Source organism: Chrysemys picta, chromosome 16 (genome assembly GCF_011386835.1).
Source record: "Chrysemys picta bellii isolate R12L10 chromosome 16, ASM1138683v2, whole genome shotgun sequence".
Taxonomy (NCBI): Eukaryota; Metazoa; Chordata; order Testudines; family Emydidae; genus Chrysemys; species Chrysemys picta.
This window is the reverse complement of record NC_088806.1, coordinates 26,154,716-26,173,652: the sequence shown is the minus strand read 5'-3', so window position 1 is coordinate 26,173,652 and position 18,937 is coordinate 26,154,716. Positions and strand designations below refer to the sequence as shown.

General features: G+C 59.4%; 2 protein-coding genes across 5 annotated transcripts in view; both read right to left on the bottom strand.

The window, feature by feature from the left end:
• USP2 (ubiquitin specific peptidase 2) overlaps positions 1–6,641 on the bottom strand; it is a 64,287-nt gene extending 57,646 nt beyond the window's left edge. The window contains exons 1-3 of one of the 4 annotated variants that reach the window (XM_042851877.2): positions 6,502–6,641; positions 3,543–3,641; positions 637–717 (exon numbers count right to left, since the gene is read on the bottom strand). The gene's annotated coding sequence lies outside the window, so the exon portion shown is untranslated. Of the gene's footprint in view, positions 1–636; positions 718–3,542; positions 3,642–3,695; positions 3,852–6,501 lie in introns of those variants that run through there. The other 3 variants (XM_008164524.4, XM_042851876.2, XM_005303767.5) reach the window with 3 other exon arrangements.
• Positions 6,642–7,435: 794 nt separating this feature from the next.
• On the bottom strand, positions 7,436–17,736 carry THY1 (Thy-1 cell surface antigen). The gene is made up of 4 exons (XM_005303761.5): positions 17,503–17,736; positions 12,483–12,571; positions 11,282–11,617; positions 7,436–10,032 (listed from the first exon to the last, which is right to left on the bottom strand). Exons 2-4 carry the CDS (start codon positions 12,517–12,519, stop codon positions 9,920–9,922), a joined length of 486 nt encoding a protein of 161 aa, XP_005303818.1. The 5' UTR covers positions 12,520–12,571; positions 17,503–17,736; the 3' UTR covers positions 7,436–9,919.
• Between the last annotated feature and the right edge of the window lie 1,201 nt (positions 17,737–18,937).

Here is an 18,937-nt window from a genome sequence, read left to right as displayed (position 1 = left end):
GCAGTGCTGAATCCGGAACAGACTCCTCAGTGCACCACAGCGATAGGTGCTGGCACAGATCCGTGCGTGCCAGGGACTGTCTGGCCCTGGCCTAAGCCTGCATCATTCGCTCTTCCTCACTGTGCCCATATCTCTGACCTCCATTTCCGCATCTTCGAAAGCGCCCTTCATGCCAGAGGCCATGCCAAGCTCTCACCTCAGTGCCCCTCTGCCCAAGCCAATGGAAGTGCATAGGGATAAACGAGGGGCCGGATTTACCGCTTTGGCATGCCACGGTCACTTCCCTCGCCCTTAAAAAATAGCCACCTCTGGGGCGGAACACAGCAGCTGATCTACAACAGCGAAACTGCTTTTAGAAAGAACACAATATGCCTTTGAAATGAAAGGGGGTAGAGGCTGTGAGAGGATGGGGCTGTGTGGAGATGGATTTAGCGGGGGCCAAGGTGGGTTATTCTCCAAGGACACAGGCTAACACACCTCAAGGCTTGCCAAATGTGCCAGAAGATCTTAGATCAGAGGGGGCAACCCCCCAAGGTTACGCCTCATGGGAAAGTTTTCTGTGTGCAGGAAAGAAAGTCCTGCCCCATAGGACCTGTTCTACCCACCCTACCCCAGGAGGGTCCCCCAGCTGCTTACCGTCTAGGACTGCCACCTCTACAAGAACTGCCTTCCCTGTGGGATTCACAGGGCCATGTCACACCATCCTGGGGCCCAGGGCTGCAAGAGACAAGCCGAGCACACCATGAGAGCCGGGAGAGGAGAGCCGAGGTGCGAGAAACTGTCTGGCCGAGTGGCACTCTCCCCAGTGGCAGCGCTGCCTTTGCACGCACAGCACCTCTCATCCTCAGCAGACACAGATGACTCAGCCATGCACCGCCCCTGCAAGGCAGGGACACCCCATCATTAGCCCCATTGCGCAGCTAGGGAAGTGGAGGCACAGAAAGATGAAGTGTCTGGGCTAAGCTCACGGGGTGAGTCAGTGGCAGGGCTGGGACAAAGAACCCAGGAGTCCTGGCTTCACATGTACCGCTTCCACCACCCTGCTCCCTCTCAGGTCTTTGTTAAAGCTAGGGGACACTAGAGAGCCCGGGCACAGCTCTACTCAGTACAGGTAGCTACTGCCTCCTTCCAACGCCCCATTGCCCCCCTTTTCCCCCTTACCTTCCATTGTCTCCACACGGGGCAAGGACATGTGGGACGGACGGGGGGGAAGGGAGGGGGCGGGCTGCGTGACTCCTCCCCTGCCGCGGGAAAGCTTCTCTAGGTACCATGCACAATGCAGACGACAGTCCCTTCCATGAGGACTTTGTCCAGGCCAGGGAGACCCTGTCTGGACACCAGCCAGCTGCGGCCAGGTCAGTCAGACTGGGAGCTAGAGAGCCAGAGAGAACCGCAGGGGCTGCCTGTGTCCCGCAGCCGAAGCCCCATCAGAGCATCCAGCAAGGGAGCTTTCCTAAGCCCTGTCCAGGAGAGCTCAGGTCAGCCCCAGGCTGTTCCTCCACCCAGGCTGTGGGCTGAGCTCCCCCTGGGAGTCCTGTGACCCCAGCCCCTGGCCTGTAGGGGCCTGGAGACTACTTTCTGGGGCAGAGGAATGGGGGAGCCGAATGCTGGCCTCTCCTTGGAGCTGCGGCCAGGAGCAGAGCCGGCCAGCTGGGCCTGACACAGAGGTGACCCTGCAGTCTTTGCAAACCTGCAGCATTGGAATGCAGCAGCCAGAGGGAAAACAAATACCCACAGCAGCTCATCCCAGAGGAGCCGCAGGGCAGGCCCCCAGAGAGGCATCGCCTGGGCCAAATGTCTGCACGAGCCTTGGAGACTGTGCTCCCCCCTCAGAGGGGCCCCTCCCAGGCAGGCTGAGGAGCATCAGTAGCTCGCTCCAGGCCAGCTTTCCTTTTGGGGTGAGCTGTTTAGTGCCTGGAGGGGGTCAGGAAGGAGCAGGGAGCCCCCCAGACCGAGCCAGGGGCATGTTATGCCAGCAATTCCTCCAGCTGGTTTGATTTGCCCATTCTAAGGTGGCCCCAGAAACCTCCTCCCAAGATCAGCGAGAGAGTTGCCAAGGGGATGCAGTTTGTCAACAGATAAGAAAACACACTTAAACCCTCCCGTGCTCCCTGCCAACAGCCCAAGCCCAGCCCTCTGCCCGCAGGGCTCCAGGGGGAATGACAGTGACACCAACAGGCTGCAAATGATTTTGGTAGTGGGGCAAGTGACACCCCTGGACTCCAGTCAGCCACAGAACAGGGACGAGGTGGGTAGCAACGGGGCAGGCTTCCTACCTGTGCCCCTCCGACCTGCCCTAGAAATAGGTGCAAGAGGCCAGCTCAGTTCCATGCTCTGTCCTGTCTCTCTGGCCCTCACCACTCACGGCAGGGTCTAAGCACCTCACAATCTTCACTGCATTTATCCTCACCACATCCCTAGTGGGGGGGGGGGGGCAGGAAGTGCTGTTATCCCCAATGTAGAGATAACAACAATACCCAGCTCTTGTCAGCTGTAGCTCTCAAAGCGCTTTACAAAGGCGGTCGGTATCATTATCCCCATTTAACTGACAGGCAAACTGAGGCACCAGCAGGTGAAGTGATTTACCCAAGGTCACCCAGCAGCAGAGCTGGGATTAGACCCCAGGTCTCCTGAGTCCCGGTCCAGTGCACTACCCTACCCATGAGGCAACACTGCTGAGTAAATGACTTGTCCAGAGTGACCCAGGAAGTATATGGCGGAGCAGGAAACTGAATCTGGGTCTCCCAAGTGCTAGGCTAAAGCCCTAACCACTGACCACCCTTCCTCTGTTGTAGATGCTAATTAACATCCATTGCAATGGTGGCTGTCAGCACAAGGACTTGCCCACGGAGAATGAGGCAGAGACTCACCAACTCTCTTCACATGTGCCACCTAACAGCTGGTAGTTGGTGCTAACTCTGGCGACCTGAGCTGCTGACGACCTGCCTACCCCACAACATCACCCTAGCACCCAGCAACCCGGTAAAATCCAAGTTATGAAGCCCCCGTAGGGTGACCAGATAGCAAGGGTGAAAAATCGGGACAGGGGGGTGGGGGTAATAGGCACCTATATAAGAAAAAGCCCCAAATATCAGGACTGTCCCTATAAAATTGGGACATCTGGTCACCCTAAGCCCCCGGCGCGGCCTCGGTTAAAAGTGGCAGAATGACGGAAGAGAAAAACCTGCTGGCGAAGAGCTCCCTGGACAGCTGATGGGAGCAAACAAGAACATGAGCGGAGTCAATTATTCGCCCACCACGTGCTTCGAGATCTATGGAGGAAGAGCTCAGTATTATCACCACCGGCCGGACGCTTGGTCGAATGACAAAGATCAAGACTTTAGTTGCAGCTGACGTAGCTAAAGGAAAATGACCAGATTGGCGATGTGAACAGAACATGGCCAGAAAGGCTGATCCCAGCCCCAGGTCCCCAGATCTTAGCTTCCATACAACGGAGGCACTTTGTTAAGTCCTCCCTGAAGTTTCTCAGCTTGTATTTTACCCTCCCTCCTGGGACCCTCTAACCCGTCCTCCATACGCACCTGCGTGTGGGGCAGCAAGGCTGAAGGGTAGCGGCTTGTCATGGGGTGACGCCTTGGCTGCTCGGATGGGGTCACCTCGGTGTCCACAAGGCACTTGCCCTTCGACAGAAGCAAAGAAGAAAAAGGGATTGAAAATAAACAGCGGCGACTAACCTGTTAGCAGCTGTCCAGGCCGTCTCAGAGCCAGGCTTCTCCAGTGGGCATGGGGGGTGGGAGGGGAGGGGGAATCTGGGTGAAATGGCCCGAGGGGCAGAGCCTAAGGGCTGGGGCTGTGTAATCCACTGCAGAAATTCTCGGCTCAGGTTACCGGCAAGATAAATATAGTGTCTTATCTGACCTCACAGGGAGCTGGAGGCCTCCTCTCACATTCCAGCATCGGGGAGGCTTAAAGGGGCAGCCCACAGAGCGCAGCCAGAGGGGTTCTCATGTGTCATGGAGGCAGGGCCCGGCCAGAAGAGGGGTGCTACAGGGAGGGGGGGAAAGGGTGGCGTTCTGGGGCAATGGGAGAAGTAGAGGCTTTGAGGGTAGGAAAAAGGGAGGTTTGGGAGATGAAGAGAAATGGTGGTAAGGGGTCTAAAGGGAAAACGGGTTCTGGAGTGGGGGAAGGGATGGGGGGTCAGGTGTGAGGGAGAACCACAGAAGGGGGTTCTCGGAGAAGGGAAGAGGGAGCTGGGCTATTACAGGGGGAGAGAGGGGCTGGGGCCAAGGGAGGGGAGATAGGATTCCTGGAGAGAAGAGGGAATGGCAGACAGGGCCAGCTCCAGGCACCAGCCGACCAAGCACGTGCTTGGGGCGGCACCTTGGGGCAGGGCGGCGCTCTGGTTTTTATTTAATTTTTTTGTGGTTCGGCGGCGCGGCACTCAGGGGGACGGGGCGGCGCATGGAGTGGGGGCAGGGACTTCGGGCAGTGCGGCACGGCGCTTGGAAGGGGGGTGGGGGCTTCGGGCAGCGCAGTGCTGGGGGGGGGTGTTTGGCAGGGCGGCGCTCTTCTTTTTTGCCTGGGGAGGCAAAAAAGTTAGAGCCGGCCCTGATGGCAGGCAGCTGCCCACAAGGGTCCGGGGCACCCCAGGGATGCTGCTTGCTGGCCTCCAGCCCAGCCCCCACCTGGCGGGAGGAGAAGCAGCATCCTCCCAAGGGAAGCAGTGGACTTCTCTCCCTGGGGAGCGAGGAGAGGACATAGGCGGGACAGATCTCAGCCACGGTCCCTACTGCACACCTGGCAGGCGCTCTCATACCACGGTACTGAGTGTGGTACAGGAACCGACACAGAACAGATGTTTGGTGGAGACGGTTAGGAGAAGCCTGGATAATGCACAACCCTACGCTGATTTCGAGGGGCAGGGAGTCTGCATGGCACCTATGGGTGGCTCCGGGATTCTCTGACCAGCTATGAGAGCTTCACCCCCTGGCCATTAGTGATGGGAGCTGTCTCCACCCCTTTCAACTTGCGCTGCTCGGCAGCGGCGGGACAGCCCACCTGGGGGATGGAGATGGGGCCAAGGAAGTCTTTTGAAAGGTAGGCCATTCAACCCTTCTGCCCCTGGAGGGCTCTTCAGGGTGAGGGATACAGGGGTTCCGCGGACACAGAGTGACAGAAGAGCTGGGAAGGTGCCTTACAGGAAGATCCAGGATTAAATTCACTCTGGTGTAACTCCACCCTAAATCAGTTCCATGCGTGAATTGGGTCCAGCTGAGTCTACTCCAGAGCATTGGAAGGCAATGACTCAGTCCCCACCTCTTATGAGTAACTAGGCAGGATGCAATTAAGCCACCACTTCCCTCCCTTCCCTGCTCATCGGTATGTTACAGCCCAGGCATGGCTGTGGGAAAACTCTTGGGCCAGTTTTATCCCCACTGTAACCTCAGGGAGGTCAATGGGATGATGCCAGGGATCTATTTGGTGCTACTACACCTAGTGCTTTATCCCAGCCTGAGCCAGCCTCCAGCAGCAGCCAATACCGGAGCCGGAGCCTTCATTGCGAAATCCTGGAGCGAGGTGGGTACCTGAAGGCCTCACTCCTTGAGATGGACCCCGTCCCCCCATCTTCGGGTTACTGCTGAGGCCAATTTCAAAGCAGCTCCACCCTGAGCAGGGGAAACGTATTCCTCCTCCCAGTGTGTCCAGCCAGCAAGATGGCCCCACTCTCCCACAGCCTGGGGTAGGAAGCTGGAGGATGTGGGTCCAGCCCTCCCAGCAACACATCTTCCTGCGGCCACAGGGAGCATTTGCATGGTACACACACACACACGCAGGCAGAGGGCGTGCTGGCATGGTACAAGTGCTCACATGCACACCCAGGAGGCGAGGCACAAGTGCACACACACAGGAGGGATGCAGGCATGGCTCACGCATACACAGATCACAGGTGGCGCTGATCTTGGGTCGGGAGGAATGAAGCAGACCAAGTACATGCTCCCAGTCCTCCCCAGCCCAGGCAGGCACTGCCTTATTGTGTGTTTTGGCGGGGGAAGCAGCCCTGGCACATTCTCCCAACTCCCACCCAAGCCTGTGGGAAGAGGGGCAGGTAGGGGACACACTCCTACCACTGAGATGACTCTGGCAAGGGGGTGAGGGGGGGAAAAAGAGACATTTTCTCAGCTAGGCCCAAGCCCCACACCCTCCACTTAAACAGAGGGGGTTGGCACGACCCACAAGGTGCTGGGCCTGCCCAGGTGGTTTTCAGGGGATGGGGGGTCAGTCACACAGCCAGAACACTGGTGGGAAATAGAGGGCATTGCCCCATTGCCTGGGGGGCAGGGAACTCCTACAGCCACAGAGTCTTATTCTGCCCAGGGGTCATATGGACCCTACATCCCCCCCAGGCGGGGCTGGCACCGCCCAGGGGGGCCCGGCACCCCCTAGGTCCCCCCAGGCGGGGCTGGCACTGCCCGGGGGGCCGGGCACCCCCTGCGCACCCGCAGCCCCGGGGGGCTGGCCGGGCGCGCCTCCCGCACTCACCAGGCTCTCGGGGAGGATGAGCCGGAGCCGGCCGCTTCCGTGGAGCAGCTGGGGGCCCGGCCGAGCCTGATGTCACAATCCGGGCGCAGCTGACGCGGGGCGGGGAGGCGGCTGCTGCCGGGCGGCGTCCCGCGCTCCAGGGCAGCGCGCACGTGGGGCCGGGCCGGGGCCGGGACCGGGAGCCGCGGGGGGACAGTCAGCCCCGGGTGCTCCCTGTCCGCCGGGTCTCCCTCCATGGGTCTGGGGAGATGAGTGTGGAGCACGGTAGATCGGGCCCTGGGTGCTGCTCCCTAGAGGCTGGGGGGAGATCCCAACCCCTGGAGCTCCGGTCCTCCCACGGGGCAGGGGGGAGGGCTGGATCCCAGCCCTTGGGTGCTGCCCCATAGGCCAGGGGAGACAGGACGGACGGAGATCCCAGCCCCTGGGTGCTGCTCTGGGTCCCCCTATAGGCAGTGGCTAGTCCCAGCGCCTGCAGCATGTGGGGAGGGTCACCCCGGGGGACCCCCTGTGCGGGTCTACCAGCCCGAGCCCTCTGGCTCTAGGGCCCAGGTGGGGCTGGCAGCAGGAGCTGGAAGGGGTCCAATTCTGGAGCTTCCAGCCTGAGAAGAAACAGCCCTGGGAGCAAAGCTGGCCCCCGCCGCCTCTTCCTCGCTTTCCAGGCAGGGCGGGCACCGCTCCCCTTGGTCCCTCCTGCTACTTGGAGCATGTCGGGCCGGCAGGGCTAGCCCTGGGAGCCGGGCTGGTTATAGAGCCAGTGGGCGCGAGAGGGGATTATCTTGCAGCAGTATAGACGCTAGGACACACAGTGAAGCAGTTCAGCTTGTCTCCACTAGAGGGCAGGCTGCCCCCAGCCAGCTCTTCTAGCTGCCCCTTAGGCAAGCAAATTCAAAGCCCTTGAATCCAGTGCTGGAATAAAGAGGCAGGTGGCTGCGAATCCAACACACAACTGAGGGATTTATTGTGCAGACAGGCTCTTTTGTTGTTCTTGTTTTCCCCCCTTGAACAGCATTTCTCGTACACCAAGCTGTGGAAACACTACAAATGTTCACGAAACAAGACTAGGACGCGTCGGTGTGGGTTGGCTGGGTCTGACCCTCCCCCTCCCTCCGTTGCATTCACCATCAGGCCAGGGCTGGCTGGTGGGAGATGTACACGGAGAGATACCTGAGCAGTACAGCAGAGAGATACCTGGGCATTGTACAGCGAACAAGCAGGGCGCGGGGCATCACGGAAGAAAGCAGCTCCCCTAGCCAGCCACCAGGGCTCTTGGCACTGCAGTTGTCTCAAGCTCAGCACACACAATCGGAGGGGGGGGGGGCACATTACAATTAGCTGGGGCCTGCACACCGCCTCCCCCCCCCCCGTCACTATTAACCCTTCCAGCTCCACCAGGTCTTGCCCTGGTCAGTTCCCATGCATGTGATCTTGGGTTCCCATTGCCTCACCTGCATGGCAGCGGGCTGAGTGGGACCTCTGCTCCCCAGTGCCGCAGAGGCTGTTTTTGCCCACCCCTGGGTGAGATGCCTTTGGTGCTCAGGAGAGATCTATGTAATACCCTCCACCATCTAGCCTGCCCCTGCTAGGTAGGTGGGCTCAGGAGTTTCTTCCCTGGTAAGTCCTGGGGCATTTGATCCCCAGCTTGCTGGGGGACGGGTAGGCCTTGCCCAGACCCTGTCTCGAGCTGGGGACGCTCTCTAAGCTTGGGGTCATTTTGTGGTTTGGGATGCCTTCGCTCCCCCTACGGCTAACCAGTGTCCACAGGAAACACCTGCCTAGGCCCTTTAGAATCCTAATGAGAGGGAAGGTTGTGCTAAGGAACAGGCCCGCACCGGAGTCTGTTAACCTGCAAGGGAGGAAGGCTGCAGCCTTCTCCCCACCCCCCCACTAGCACGACTCGGGAGCGGGACTGGGCTGAAGGAGGACAAGGAGCGGAGCCATGTGGGCTGGTCTCGCTAGTGCCTGGAGTCAAACCCAAAGGGTGGCATGCAGGGATGAGAGCCTGTGGCTTGGGGGCAGCCCCAGCAGGAGACAGCCATGTGTGTTAATGGGGGTATGTCACAGAGCAGCTTCCACTGGTGCCAGAGGAGTGGGAGGTGGCAGCTGCCTAGGCCCCCATCCCTATCGCTGTATCTCCTCTCTCCCCAAGGACAGTGGCTTCTTCTCTGGGAGCGAGCTGTCCCCCCCCCCATTCGTTTCTTCACACACACACACACCCCTTGCAAGCTGGGGTGAAAGGAAGATGCAAGTGCTATCTGTGTCTCCGCCCAGGGGACCACTGCCTGGAGATCATGCAGTGAGCCGTGCTGGCCCCAGCTCAGCAAGGGGTCTCCCTTCACAGCTAGGGGTTCCTAGTCTCCACGGAGCAGGATTAGTCAATGCCCAAGGAGCTCTAGGCCTTGGCACACTGACTAGTTTAAAGGGCTGCTGCCTCAGTTCCTTAGTTCAGGATTAATTTAAAAAACAACCAACTCCTATAGCAACTGCCATCCTCTGATCTTACGGTGAGGGCTTAAGCCCAGCGGAGCATGGATGAGTGATGGGCAAGTGATGGCCCTGCATAAAACCTTCCACACCCCTTGCTGTTTCAGGGCTGAGGCCCCCTCCATCTGTCTATCCCTGCACCACAAACTTGAGACCTTCAGCACCCCTTGCTGTCTCTGTATTAAAGTGTCCTTGTTGCTCACACCCCCAAGACTGATCTGTTTCAATGCTGGCCCTTTCCTACGCAGGTGAAGCAGTCATACCAATGATCATGGCTTTGTGCAATACGGAAGTGATGGCTGCTAAGAACAGGCTGAGAGCCCACCAAATTCATCTCACCAGGCAGGATTCAAACCCAGCTCCCCAGAGGTGAAAAGCTAGTGCACCCTACTCTATCCCCTTTGCCTGACATTGCCTAGGTCAGGACAAGCCTTTACACCGGGCAACCTTGTGTTGCTGAGCGAGCATCTGTTCTCCAGGCTGGGGTGGTAGCCAGGACTCCCCAGTTGGTCCCCTAACTCTTTGATCCTCTCTCTTTTACCAGAGTTGGGTCTGGGGCCCCTGTCTTTCCCTCCTTGAAAGACAAAAAACGGGGACAAGACAAGCTGCTCCCTCGAGGCTATAGATCCCCCTGCCACCGGGACAAACAAACAAACAGAACGTGCTATGGAAGAAGCTGCACCATCTAGCAGAGCGCGAGGGAATGCTGCCATGCGTTGGGTCCTTTAATACTGCTTAATACACCCACCCCAGCCCCCAGCGTGTTTCGGACGTGTGGTGTGAGGGCAGGGCGGGCGGGCTCGGTAGATATACAGCTATATAGAGAGATATACACAGAGAGAGATTTCCTTGGTTTCAAATCGTTCATGGTCTTCTCTTGCAAAGGGCCACGTTGGGGCGGCGGGGCTCGGCTGGGCGGTTCGGTCGCTCCTTCCCTTCACAGGGACACGAAGTCCACAGCTTGCAGGAGCGGCAGGGACAGGAGCAGGAGCAGCAACCAGGAAGTGTTCTGAATCAAGAGGCTGATGCCAGCACATTTCTCCAGCTTGTCTGCCAGGGCAGGGGGAGAGGAAAAGAGAGACAAGGCACAAATGAGATCCCCGGGGAAAGAGGAATGACGGGGCGCTGGGAGCCGGGACACCTGGGTTCTCTTTCTGGCTCTGCCACGAACCAGCTGCATGACCTTGGGCAAGTCACTTCCCCTCCATGGGCCTCTATTTCCCCTCCCACTGTGTCTTGTCTAGCGAGACTGCGAGTTCTTTGGGGCAAGGGAGCGCTTCCCACTCTGTCTTCTCCGCGCCTGGCACAAGTGGGGCTCTGATCTCGACTGGGGCTTCTAGGTCCTACTGCAATACAAACAATAACCATCAAGTCAGGGCTCCATCCACTCCCATGTCCTCTCTCTGACAACGGCCAGCACTAGCTGCTTCAAAAGCGGGTGAAAGAAACCCCTAGGGGACAACTAGGCAAGATCCTGCCCATAGGGAAGTATTTTCCTGACCCCAGGCCATGAGAGGTGGGGTGTAAGGTGCTTTGTGGCACTCTGGGGTGGGAAAAGGCCTCTCCCCAGCGGAAAGCCTACAGACACTATGTTCCAGATGGACAGTCTTGGAGGCTGGTGTCCCTTCCCTACAGAACAGTCACAGGGTGGGCAGAGGTCGGGCTCTTCCCCTTATGCTACCTTGCTGATCTGTCCTGGGTCGGATGTGTTCTGGGTCCCCAGCAAGGAGTGCTGGTCCCCTTTAGTCCTTGGTTTCTGCTGAGCCAGGGTATCAAAGGGGCCACTTCATACCAACTATGATGGGTTCTTTGGGGTGACATTAGCAACTGTCCACTGAGATGCATCAATTTCAGCCCACGTGTGGGCTGCCAAGCAGCCAGAGATAGTTCTACAGATCTGGGCTAGGCTCCGATCTGGACCATTCTCCAGCGCCGAGCTGGCTCTAGGATTTGCAGGGCCCAGTGGGAAGCTGGGTGGGTGGGTGCCTCTGAGAGACGCCTGCAAAAGGCACAGGGCACTGGAGGGCGAGAGGGGTTTGGCTCCAGGCAAGGATGTGTGTGGGGGGAGCGGTGACTCCGTTGCTGGCCCTGCCCTGGCTGCATTAGGTTGGAAAGCATTAGCATACAGGCCTTTATCTCCGAAAAGCATTGGGCACAGGGCTTAAATGGGCAGAGGGCATCAGGTGGGCCTGTGAGAATCAGTGTCCCTTGGACCATCAGTAACAGAGCCCTGAAGGGGGGCCCACAGGGGTAGGTCAGCGAGAAGCCCAGGGGTGCTAGGGTCCCCTCCCCTGCCCACCTTTGATGACGGTGATGTTCCTTATCTGGTTGCCGGTGTAGTCACCGGTGATCTTCAGCTCGCAGATGTAGACGCCCTCGTCTGCGGTGGTGAAGTCGAACAGCTGCAGGCACACCAGGTCCTTGGACAAGGTGATGTTGGATCGGGTCTTGAGGCTGTTCTCAGGGACGTTCAGGTTGCTCTGGATCACCCGCTTCCTGTTTTCCTTGAGCACGCTGAAATCGTACGTCAGGAAGTTGCTGGTCTTGTTTTCGTAGCGGCAGTCCACGCGCAGGCTCTGACCCAGCAAGCAGGCGCTCAGCTCCTTGATTTTCTGGCAATGGGCAACCTGCAGCACTGGGACAGGCCAACAGGGTCAGGGGGGGGGGGGGAATGGCGAAGGCAGGAGCACCCCTATCGCTGCCCCTTGCTCCAGTGCGTGCAGCAGTGAATCCACATGCTAGGGAGACACGTCGCAGTTTCTGGCTAAACCACACGCGCACAGGGCTGGAGAAGCCAAGACTTCCTGCTCGCAAAATGAGGGCTCAACCACCTGAGCTAGTGGAGACTCTCTGTTCGCCTGCAGCAGTAGTTTGGCTTTTAACCGTTGGGGTTGTGCTGTTAGCGAGTGATCTCTCCCCCCCCCCAAGCCAGTGCATTCCACTGTGGGGTAACTGCGAAGCAGGAGAGATGATAACATCCCCCCCACCCCACAATGTCCCTGGACCCACAGTCTATCCAGTCACCTCCTCCCCCCACCCCAGCCTGCAAATCGCCTGCCACTCCAGCACAGAGAAAATGAGAACGGTGGGGGGGGGGGGGGGGGGCAGGGTCAAGACCAGTGTCTGCTGTACCCTCATAGGGCCCTTTGTTACGGGGAAGGCTGCATTTTAGGTCCCTTACTCCAAAGCACATCCATTCAATGGGGCCCAGCTGCCCTGGGGCAGAAACCCAGCATGGCAGCCCATGTGTTATGAAATCATACTATCCACTGGGTGCACCTTGGCATAGACAAAGCCTGCTTGTTGGTCCCTGTGTAGCTAGCTGCATCAATCTAGCTCTCCCCCACCTCGTTTTGTGCCTGGCCCCCCCATGCGAGGATGCGGTGGGCCTCGCTTTCTCCGGAGTGAAGCATTACAGCTTATGTCTGGTCTCTCCAGCCAGCACCACTTATGGAGAATGGCCACTAGGTGACAGCATAATTGCACCACGGGGCCCCTACCTGTCAGGATGACAGCGATGCTGATGGTGGGATTCATCTTTCTGCCCTCTGTGCTGGGGCTGTCAGCGGTGGAGAACGGCGAGGGGGGCCTGAGCAGGAGGAGAACATGCTGGTTACTGACCCGACCAGGATCTGTGCGACCCTACGTACACACCTACAGGCAGGCGCGTGACCACACCCGGGCATGCCCATAAATGCACACAGAGGCACCTGGGCACACGTGAGCACACACAGACAGGTATCTGTGCGTGTGCACACCCAAGGCACATCAACATGGACACATGCAGCGAGTGGTACTTGGGACCGGAGCCGAAGCCCACTGCAGCAAGTGGAAAGACTCCCGTGGGCTTTGGCTCAGGTCTTACGTGACCACACGCTCACCTGAGTGTGGAGATGGGCGCGTGCACTCGTACGCAACGTGCCAGTGAATGCACACGAGCAGAGAAAGGCAGACGCACCCCCTCAGTGAGCAGCATGCGCAGCCCCCTTATGTTTGTTTATAGGTGCTCTCTCGCATTCGGATCTCACTTATACAGGGCCCATCACTATGGTATCTGTGCACCCACCAAGGAGAAACGTGGGCTGTGATTCTTCAAAAGAGTGGGAGAGGAGTGAGGTACCCAACTCATATCAAATTTCAGCTCCTAAGTCCCTTAGGCTCCTTGGGAAACACCACCCATGGTGCTCATCACCATGGCATCTGAGCCCCCTGTGACACCCACAAATGCATGTGCCTGCAGATGTGTGTGTGCACCGCCACCTCCCCAGCACGCCCAGCTCCAGAGCTCTCATGCCTGGCCCATGGCCCTTGCACTAGCACGCTCTGTGCCGGGGGCACATTTACAACACCTGCGAGTTCCCACACGGTCCCCAGATGAAAAGGGAGGGGGACTGAGCTGCAGCGTCCGGCAGCTCAAGCCTATTTAATTCCTCTCTTTGACCTGACTCCCCTCCACACCCCCAAGCTCAGACACATGGCCTGGCCCCTTGCAGCAGGCTGGGTTGGTGGGAGTGAGCGAGGATGACTCATAGCCATGCAGTGTGAGAAAGGGGCCAAGAACACAGCTGAGCAGAGGGGTGAGGGGGCGAGGGGGGGTGAGGCAGCCAGACAGGGAGTTTATACCTGTGTGGATTACAGTGCTTTTTGGACCCACTTTGGCTATGCGGGGCCAGGAGCTGGTGGTAGGACACAGGAAGGGAGCAGGGCTGCAGCAACTGGGAATGAAAAATTCCCTGTGTCTGGCAGGGTCCCTCTGGCTTCCTTGCAGCGTGTGCAATGGGAGGGAGCTGACATTTTGGCTTGTGCAATCCTCAGAGCCTAAAACCGTGGGAGGGCCAAGTGACTGCACGAAGAAGCCAACCGCAGGTCTTGGGAGCCAGATGGTCCAGCTCCCTTTGGGGGGTTGGGAGAGAAAGGGGAGCCAGAGAGAGAGTCACCTTCGCCAAGTTAGCAGGGGCTGGGGTGGGAAAGACGTGCGTATCCGTGTGCACGCAATGGCGTGCGTTGTGAAGGAGTGTTCACACACGAGAAAAAAGGGCTGGGCACAACTGCCCGATAAGATGAGTGTGCGCCTGTGGCAAGAACGGAGCCGTCTGTTTGCCAAGCAGAAGAGGGCGCTGTAGAGTCTGGGGGCAGAGTTAGAGACATTCTGCGCCTACACCAGCCTGAGAGGCTGCCGAGGGGACACTGAGTTTGGACAGGTCTAGATCCCCATCAGCAGGACGATACTTTTTTGCAAGAGCAGCAGCAGGGGCATGCACAAGGGGGAAGGGCAATCGAGGGCACCCCCCCCCCAAATAATCATCGGGGGCACAGAACTCCTCCAGCCCCGGGAGCTCCTTTCACTCTGTGGCTGCAGGGAGGAGAGTGAGCTCCTGCAGGAGCTGGGGCCGGGAGTGGAAGGGAGGGAGGGAGGGAAGAGTGAACTCCTGCTGTGAGGGGGGCACATGATGTGCATGCCCCAGAGCAGCAGCAAGGAAATGATTAATACCAGACTGATTAATTCACCCTGAGTGCTATGTGGAATGCGCAACTATAGATATTTTCTTCCGCCCAGAGAGAACGGCCCCATCTGTGCAGCGTTTGCAGAAAAGGGCTGCTTGCAAAGCACAGCTTCCAAAGGGCAGGGACCACTCGAGTCTCATTTGGTCCCCACGACATTGGTCCTTCTGACGCCTTTGACTTTCCGCTGCCCCTACGCCTGCGATCGACTCTGCTTACCCATGGCAACTCCCAGAGGTCTCCTGACCCACCCTAGGCACCAAATCCTACTCCCTCTCCAAGCGCAAATGAATCCTAGGGGTGAGGGTGGATCAGCGCCTAAACAGGGGCACAGATTGGCCCTGGACGGCCGCGTTTGGGCTCCTAACCGTCCCTGCTCCTCTCTTAGGCTACTGTCTTCAATGCAGCGATTTCTCTGTTTAGCCTAGCTCCAGGGAGAGGCGCCACTTTGCCGCACAGAGCAGCCGTGTGAGCAGCTGCTGCGTCGGCCAAACTCTAATTAGAAGCAGATTCTCCCTTGCATGGGGACGGGACTCAAGCTGCGGATAACGTTGGCGTCAGCGCTGCAGCGAAGACAAGCCTCTAGCCTCACCCATCTGTTCCAGACCCCTCTGCACAGGGGCGGATTAGGGGTTTGTGGGGCCCTGAGCCAGAGCAAGTGGGGGTCCCTCCCCACCCCTTCCACCTGCCGGCTGGGGAGCAAGGGGTGGCCCTGCCCCGCCCACCGCTCCTGCTAGAGACGGGGCGCAGGGGCTTGTCTGTCAGGTCTGCAGCCCTCCACTTTCCACTGCAGCAGTGTTACAGGAGGAGCTGCAAAGAGAGCGAGAGGCTGAGAGGAGGGGAGGGGGATGTGAAGGGAGCGTGTCTGGGCTGTGGTGGAGGCCGGCAGCCCGAGAACTGTGTGTGTGGCAGAGGTGGGGAGAAGAGGGCTGTTTGCCGGTGGGAGGAGAGAGTGACAGAAAAGGGATGAGTGCAAAGGGTGTGGCTGTGTGTGCTTGCAGAGGGCTGTGTATGCAGGCTGCTCTTCCCCGCTTCCCATGTTGGTTTGAGTAAGGCCCAAGCTAAAGATCTATGTGTGTGTAGAGGGGTCCATTCACAGATACCCTCCCCCGTTCAGGAAACATGCAATGTTCCTTGATTTAAAACCAGACAACTCCCCCCACCCCTCCTCATTTAGAACTGAAAAAATATAAACATTCTCCTTATTCCTTCCTCCAGCAGCCATATCCTGAGCATGTGCAGCAAGGTCCCTCTGCTTCCCCTGAAAACATCCCCCCACTCCAATGATCCCAGCCCCAGGGACTCCATAGCGAGGGGCGTGGTGACCACAGATGCTCCTACAGCATCGCCATCTGTCATCAGCGGTTCTCAAGGTGTTCTACTGAGGGGCACAGGTATCACCTGCCCCATTACACAGAGAGGGGATGTAACCACCGAGGTTACATGGCCAGTCAGCAGCCAGGCCAGGAAAAGAACCCAGGAATCCTGGCTCCCGAGTCCCAGTGCCCTCCTAACCACTAGCCATTCCCTCCCAGAGCTGGGAAAAGAACCCAGGAGTTCTAGCTGCTAGTGCCCCCGCTCTAACCTCAGCCACCACCCTGATGGGCGTGATAATAGAAACTGCTGACTCCAGCCCTATCCACACCCACCTGACCCATCCTGAGCCCCTCATACCTCCCTAGGGAGACAGGCTGGGCTGGGTGCTTACGGCCCACGGGCTGTAGCGGGGAGCACAGAGCTCAGATCCCGGCAGGTCAAAATCAATTTCCAATGTCAGTGAAATCTCTCCATGGGGACTAGCCTTATTAGGCAACCTCCTGCCCAGCAACTGGCCTCTACTCACCAAAATATTGACCCCCCCCCGTCACCCCTGGGCAGCCTGAACTGAACCCCAGTGGCAGAGAGCCTGCAAACAGGCTAGCCCCGGAGGACCTGCCATGGGGAGTGTGTAGGGATGGCCACCGGGTTCGCTGAGCAGACGACCCCGGGGACCTCGAGGGCAAAAGTGTCTTGCAAGTTGAATGTAATTTGTCCTCCGTCCCCCCCGCTCCCCATGGCTGTCCCGCTCCCGGGGGGTTCTACCCCCCACCCCCAGGTGAGTGTGCTGCTGATTTACAGGACCTGGTTTATTTTTATTTCTGTTTCAGGGTTTTCAGCGCCCTCCCCCAGGCTGTGTTTTCTGGGATCCAGTCTGCTCTTGTCTCATCAGGCGTGGGAGCAGAGATGAGTCACCAGAAGGGGGGTGGAGGTGGAGAGAGAAGAAGGGATGGGGGAGGAGGAAGGCAGCAGGGGTGGGCTGAGAGATGCAGGCAGGCATAGGGCAGAGAGGCGAGGAAGGGGTTCCCTGTCTCATCACGAGCCTGCAGCCAGACCATCCATCCTCTCCCGCCCCCCCCCCCCAGCCCAGTCCCACAGCTGGCCACTGCCCCCAACCCCACCCCGCTGGGTCACCCTCTATCTCCCCCCTTCTACCAACGCCCCCGGCGCCACTGCACCATTCCGCAGCGCCGGGCTTTGCACTGGGGCTTGGCCAGAGCGCCTCACTGCAGTCCTGGGGGCTCTGGCAGCATCAGCAGCGCTGCATCGGCAGGTGGGGTCCCCGCAGCACCGCAGTGAGGGCTCGCAGGGCTGCTGCGGAGCTGGGGGGGGGCATCCCTGCAATTATTAACCCCGCCCCGAGGCTGCCCCGGCTCCAGTCTCTCTGCTCCCCGCGGGAGCTGGGGGAAAAGGCGAAGGAACCCGGTGCTCTGGGCCACACACTTCCCCCATCCCCAGCCGGCTGGAGAGAGGGTGAGGCGGGCCGGGCAGGGAAAAGCTGGCGAGCAAGACAATCAGACGAGCAGGGCTGTGCCTCTGCAGAGCATCCAGCCCCCCCGTCCCAATTCCCCGGCTCTCCATCACCGCCCCCAGCCGCCTGCACCTCTGGGCTGCGGCACTGGCTCGCCCCCTGCCCGGCTCAGACCCCGGGCTGCGTCCCCCGCTCCGGGCTAGGGGACCCTAGCGGCCCCGCATCCTCACCTGCCCGGGCGCTGCGCTCCGTCTCCGCCCGCCGACCGACTGCTGCTGCTGCTTCTCCTTCTCCTCCTGCGCGGCTCTGCTCTGGGGCGCGCTGCGCCTGCAGTTTGGGGAAGGGAGGCGCCGGCGCCCCCGCGAATCAGGAGCGGGGCTGCCAGCCCAGCCCCACCCCCTGCAAGCCCCTGCAGTGGAGACAGCCCTGCCCTCTGCAGTCCGGCTGCTTCCCAAGGCCTGTTGTCAGCGCCTGGCAGGCGCACAGCCTGGGCGGGTGTGTATGTGTGTGTGTGTGTGTGTGTGTGGAGCAGGCAGGCAGGCCCTGGCTAGGGGACAGGTGCAGAGAAAAGAGCCCTTCCCCCAGGGGGCTCTCAGCATTTGAGCCCATCTGCCCAGTAGCCCCGGCACGGCCGAGATGCCAAGAGGGCTTTAATGGTGCCCGCTGCACCCAGGGTGGTGATTGCAGTGTGCCGGGGGGGTGGGGGTTAGGGACATGGCAGCCCACGCTGCTACCTTCCAGGGGGGAGGTCTCGGGGCACCCCCTGACGCTCCCTGCGTTCCATCCCCCTGTGCAACAAGGGCCCCCACTGCCAGAGTCTTTTTCGTGCAAGCAGCCTCCTTCTGGCATCGGGGGGTGGGAGGTGGGGCACTCAGGATCAGGGCCCAAACCCATCACGGCTGGACGGGTTGCAGACCCTGCGCCCTAGGCCTGGAAGCAGAAGCGAACAGGGCAGGGGAACCATGGCACAAACCATCTCCTAAGCTGGCCCCACCCTATGGGACACAACTTAGGGCAGCAGCGGCTAACTGCAGAGCTGAGGCTGACGGCCCTGTGCTCTCTGGCCCAGGCACCTGCTGTCGGATAGGATGGACTGCTCCATCCCGGCGCCCGCTCCTGGGCCACGGAAACCTCACAAAAGGGAGGGGTGAAGCGACCTTCGTGGCTGGAGTCCCGCTGCCTTGCACCTTGAGTTGTCAATTTCTGCTGTGCACGGGGAGCCTCGGACCCTCCCCGCACGTGAAGGCTGGGGGAGGGGGGAGGCCAAGGGGCTGGTGTTTGACAGGTGGCAATGAGGGACAAACCGTAAGGCATGGGTCATGCAGCACCCGGCCGCGTTCGCTGCAGACCCAGATCAGGCAGGGCAACAGCTAGCACCTCTTGTCATTTTGCCACATCCCCCTCTTCACGCCCCCCCTGCCACCCACCCACACCCACGACCACACAGACTTGTGTGTGAAGCCCCACCTCCCATTTCAGGTTTGGCCCCATTTTTGGAAATGGGTGGTTCCCTTAGAGGTGACATTTCCCCGGTTTCCATGGGAATGTTGCTCTTCCCTGGCGCAAAAATGTCAACAGCATGGAAGTCATCTCACTTCACTCCCACAGGCGGGCTGCTCTTAAGGGAAAAGAGAGGCCTCTTTTCACTCCCACATCGCTCTGGGC

What these genes read in the sequence shown, in the direction of transcription:
- THY1 (XM_005303761.5), bottom strand. Translation starts at nt 12,519, where the DNA reads ATGAATCCCACCATCAGCATCGCTGTCATCCTGACAG. An exon ending in CATCGCTGTCATCCTGACAG is followed by an intron (nt 11,618 to 12,482) that starts GTAGGGGCCCCG and finishes GGCCTGTCCCAG; the next exon opens with TGCTGCAGGTTGCCCATTGC. An exon ending in GAACATCACCGTCATCAAAG is followed by an intron (nt 10,033 to 11,281) that starts GTGGGCAGGGGA and finishes CTGCCCTGGCAG; the next exon opens with ACAAGCTGGAGAAATGTGCT.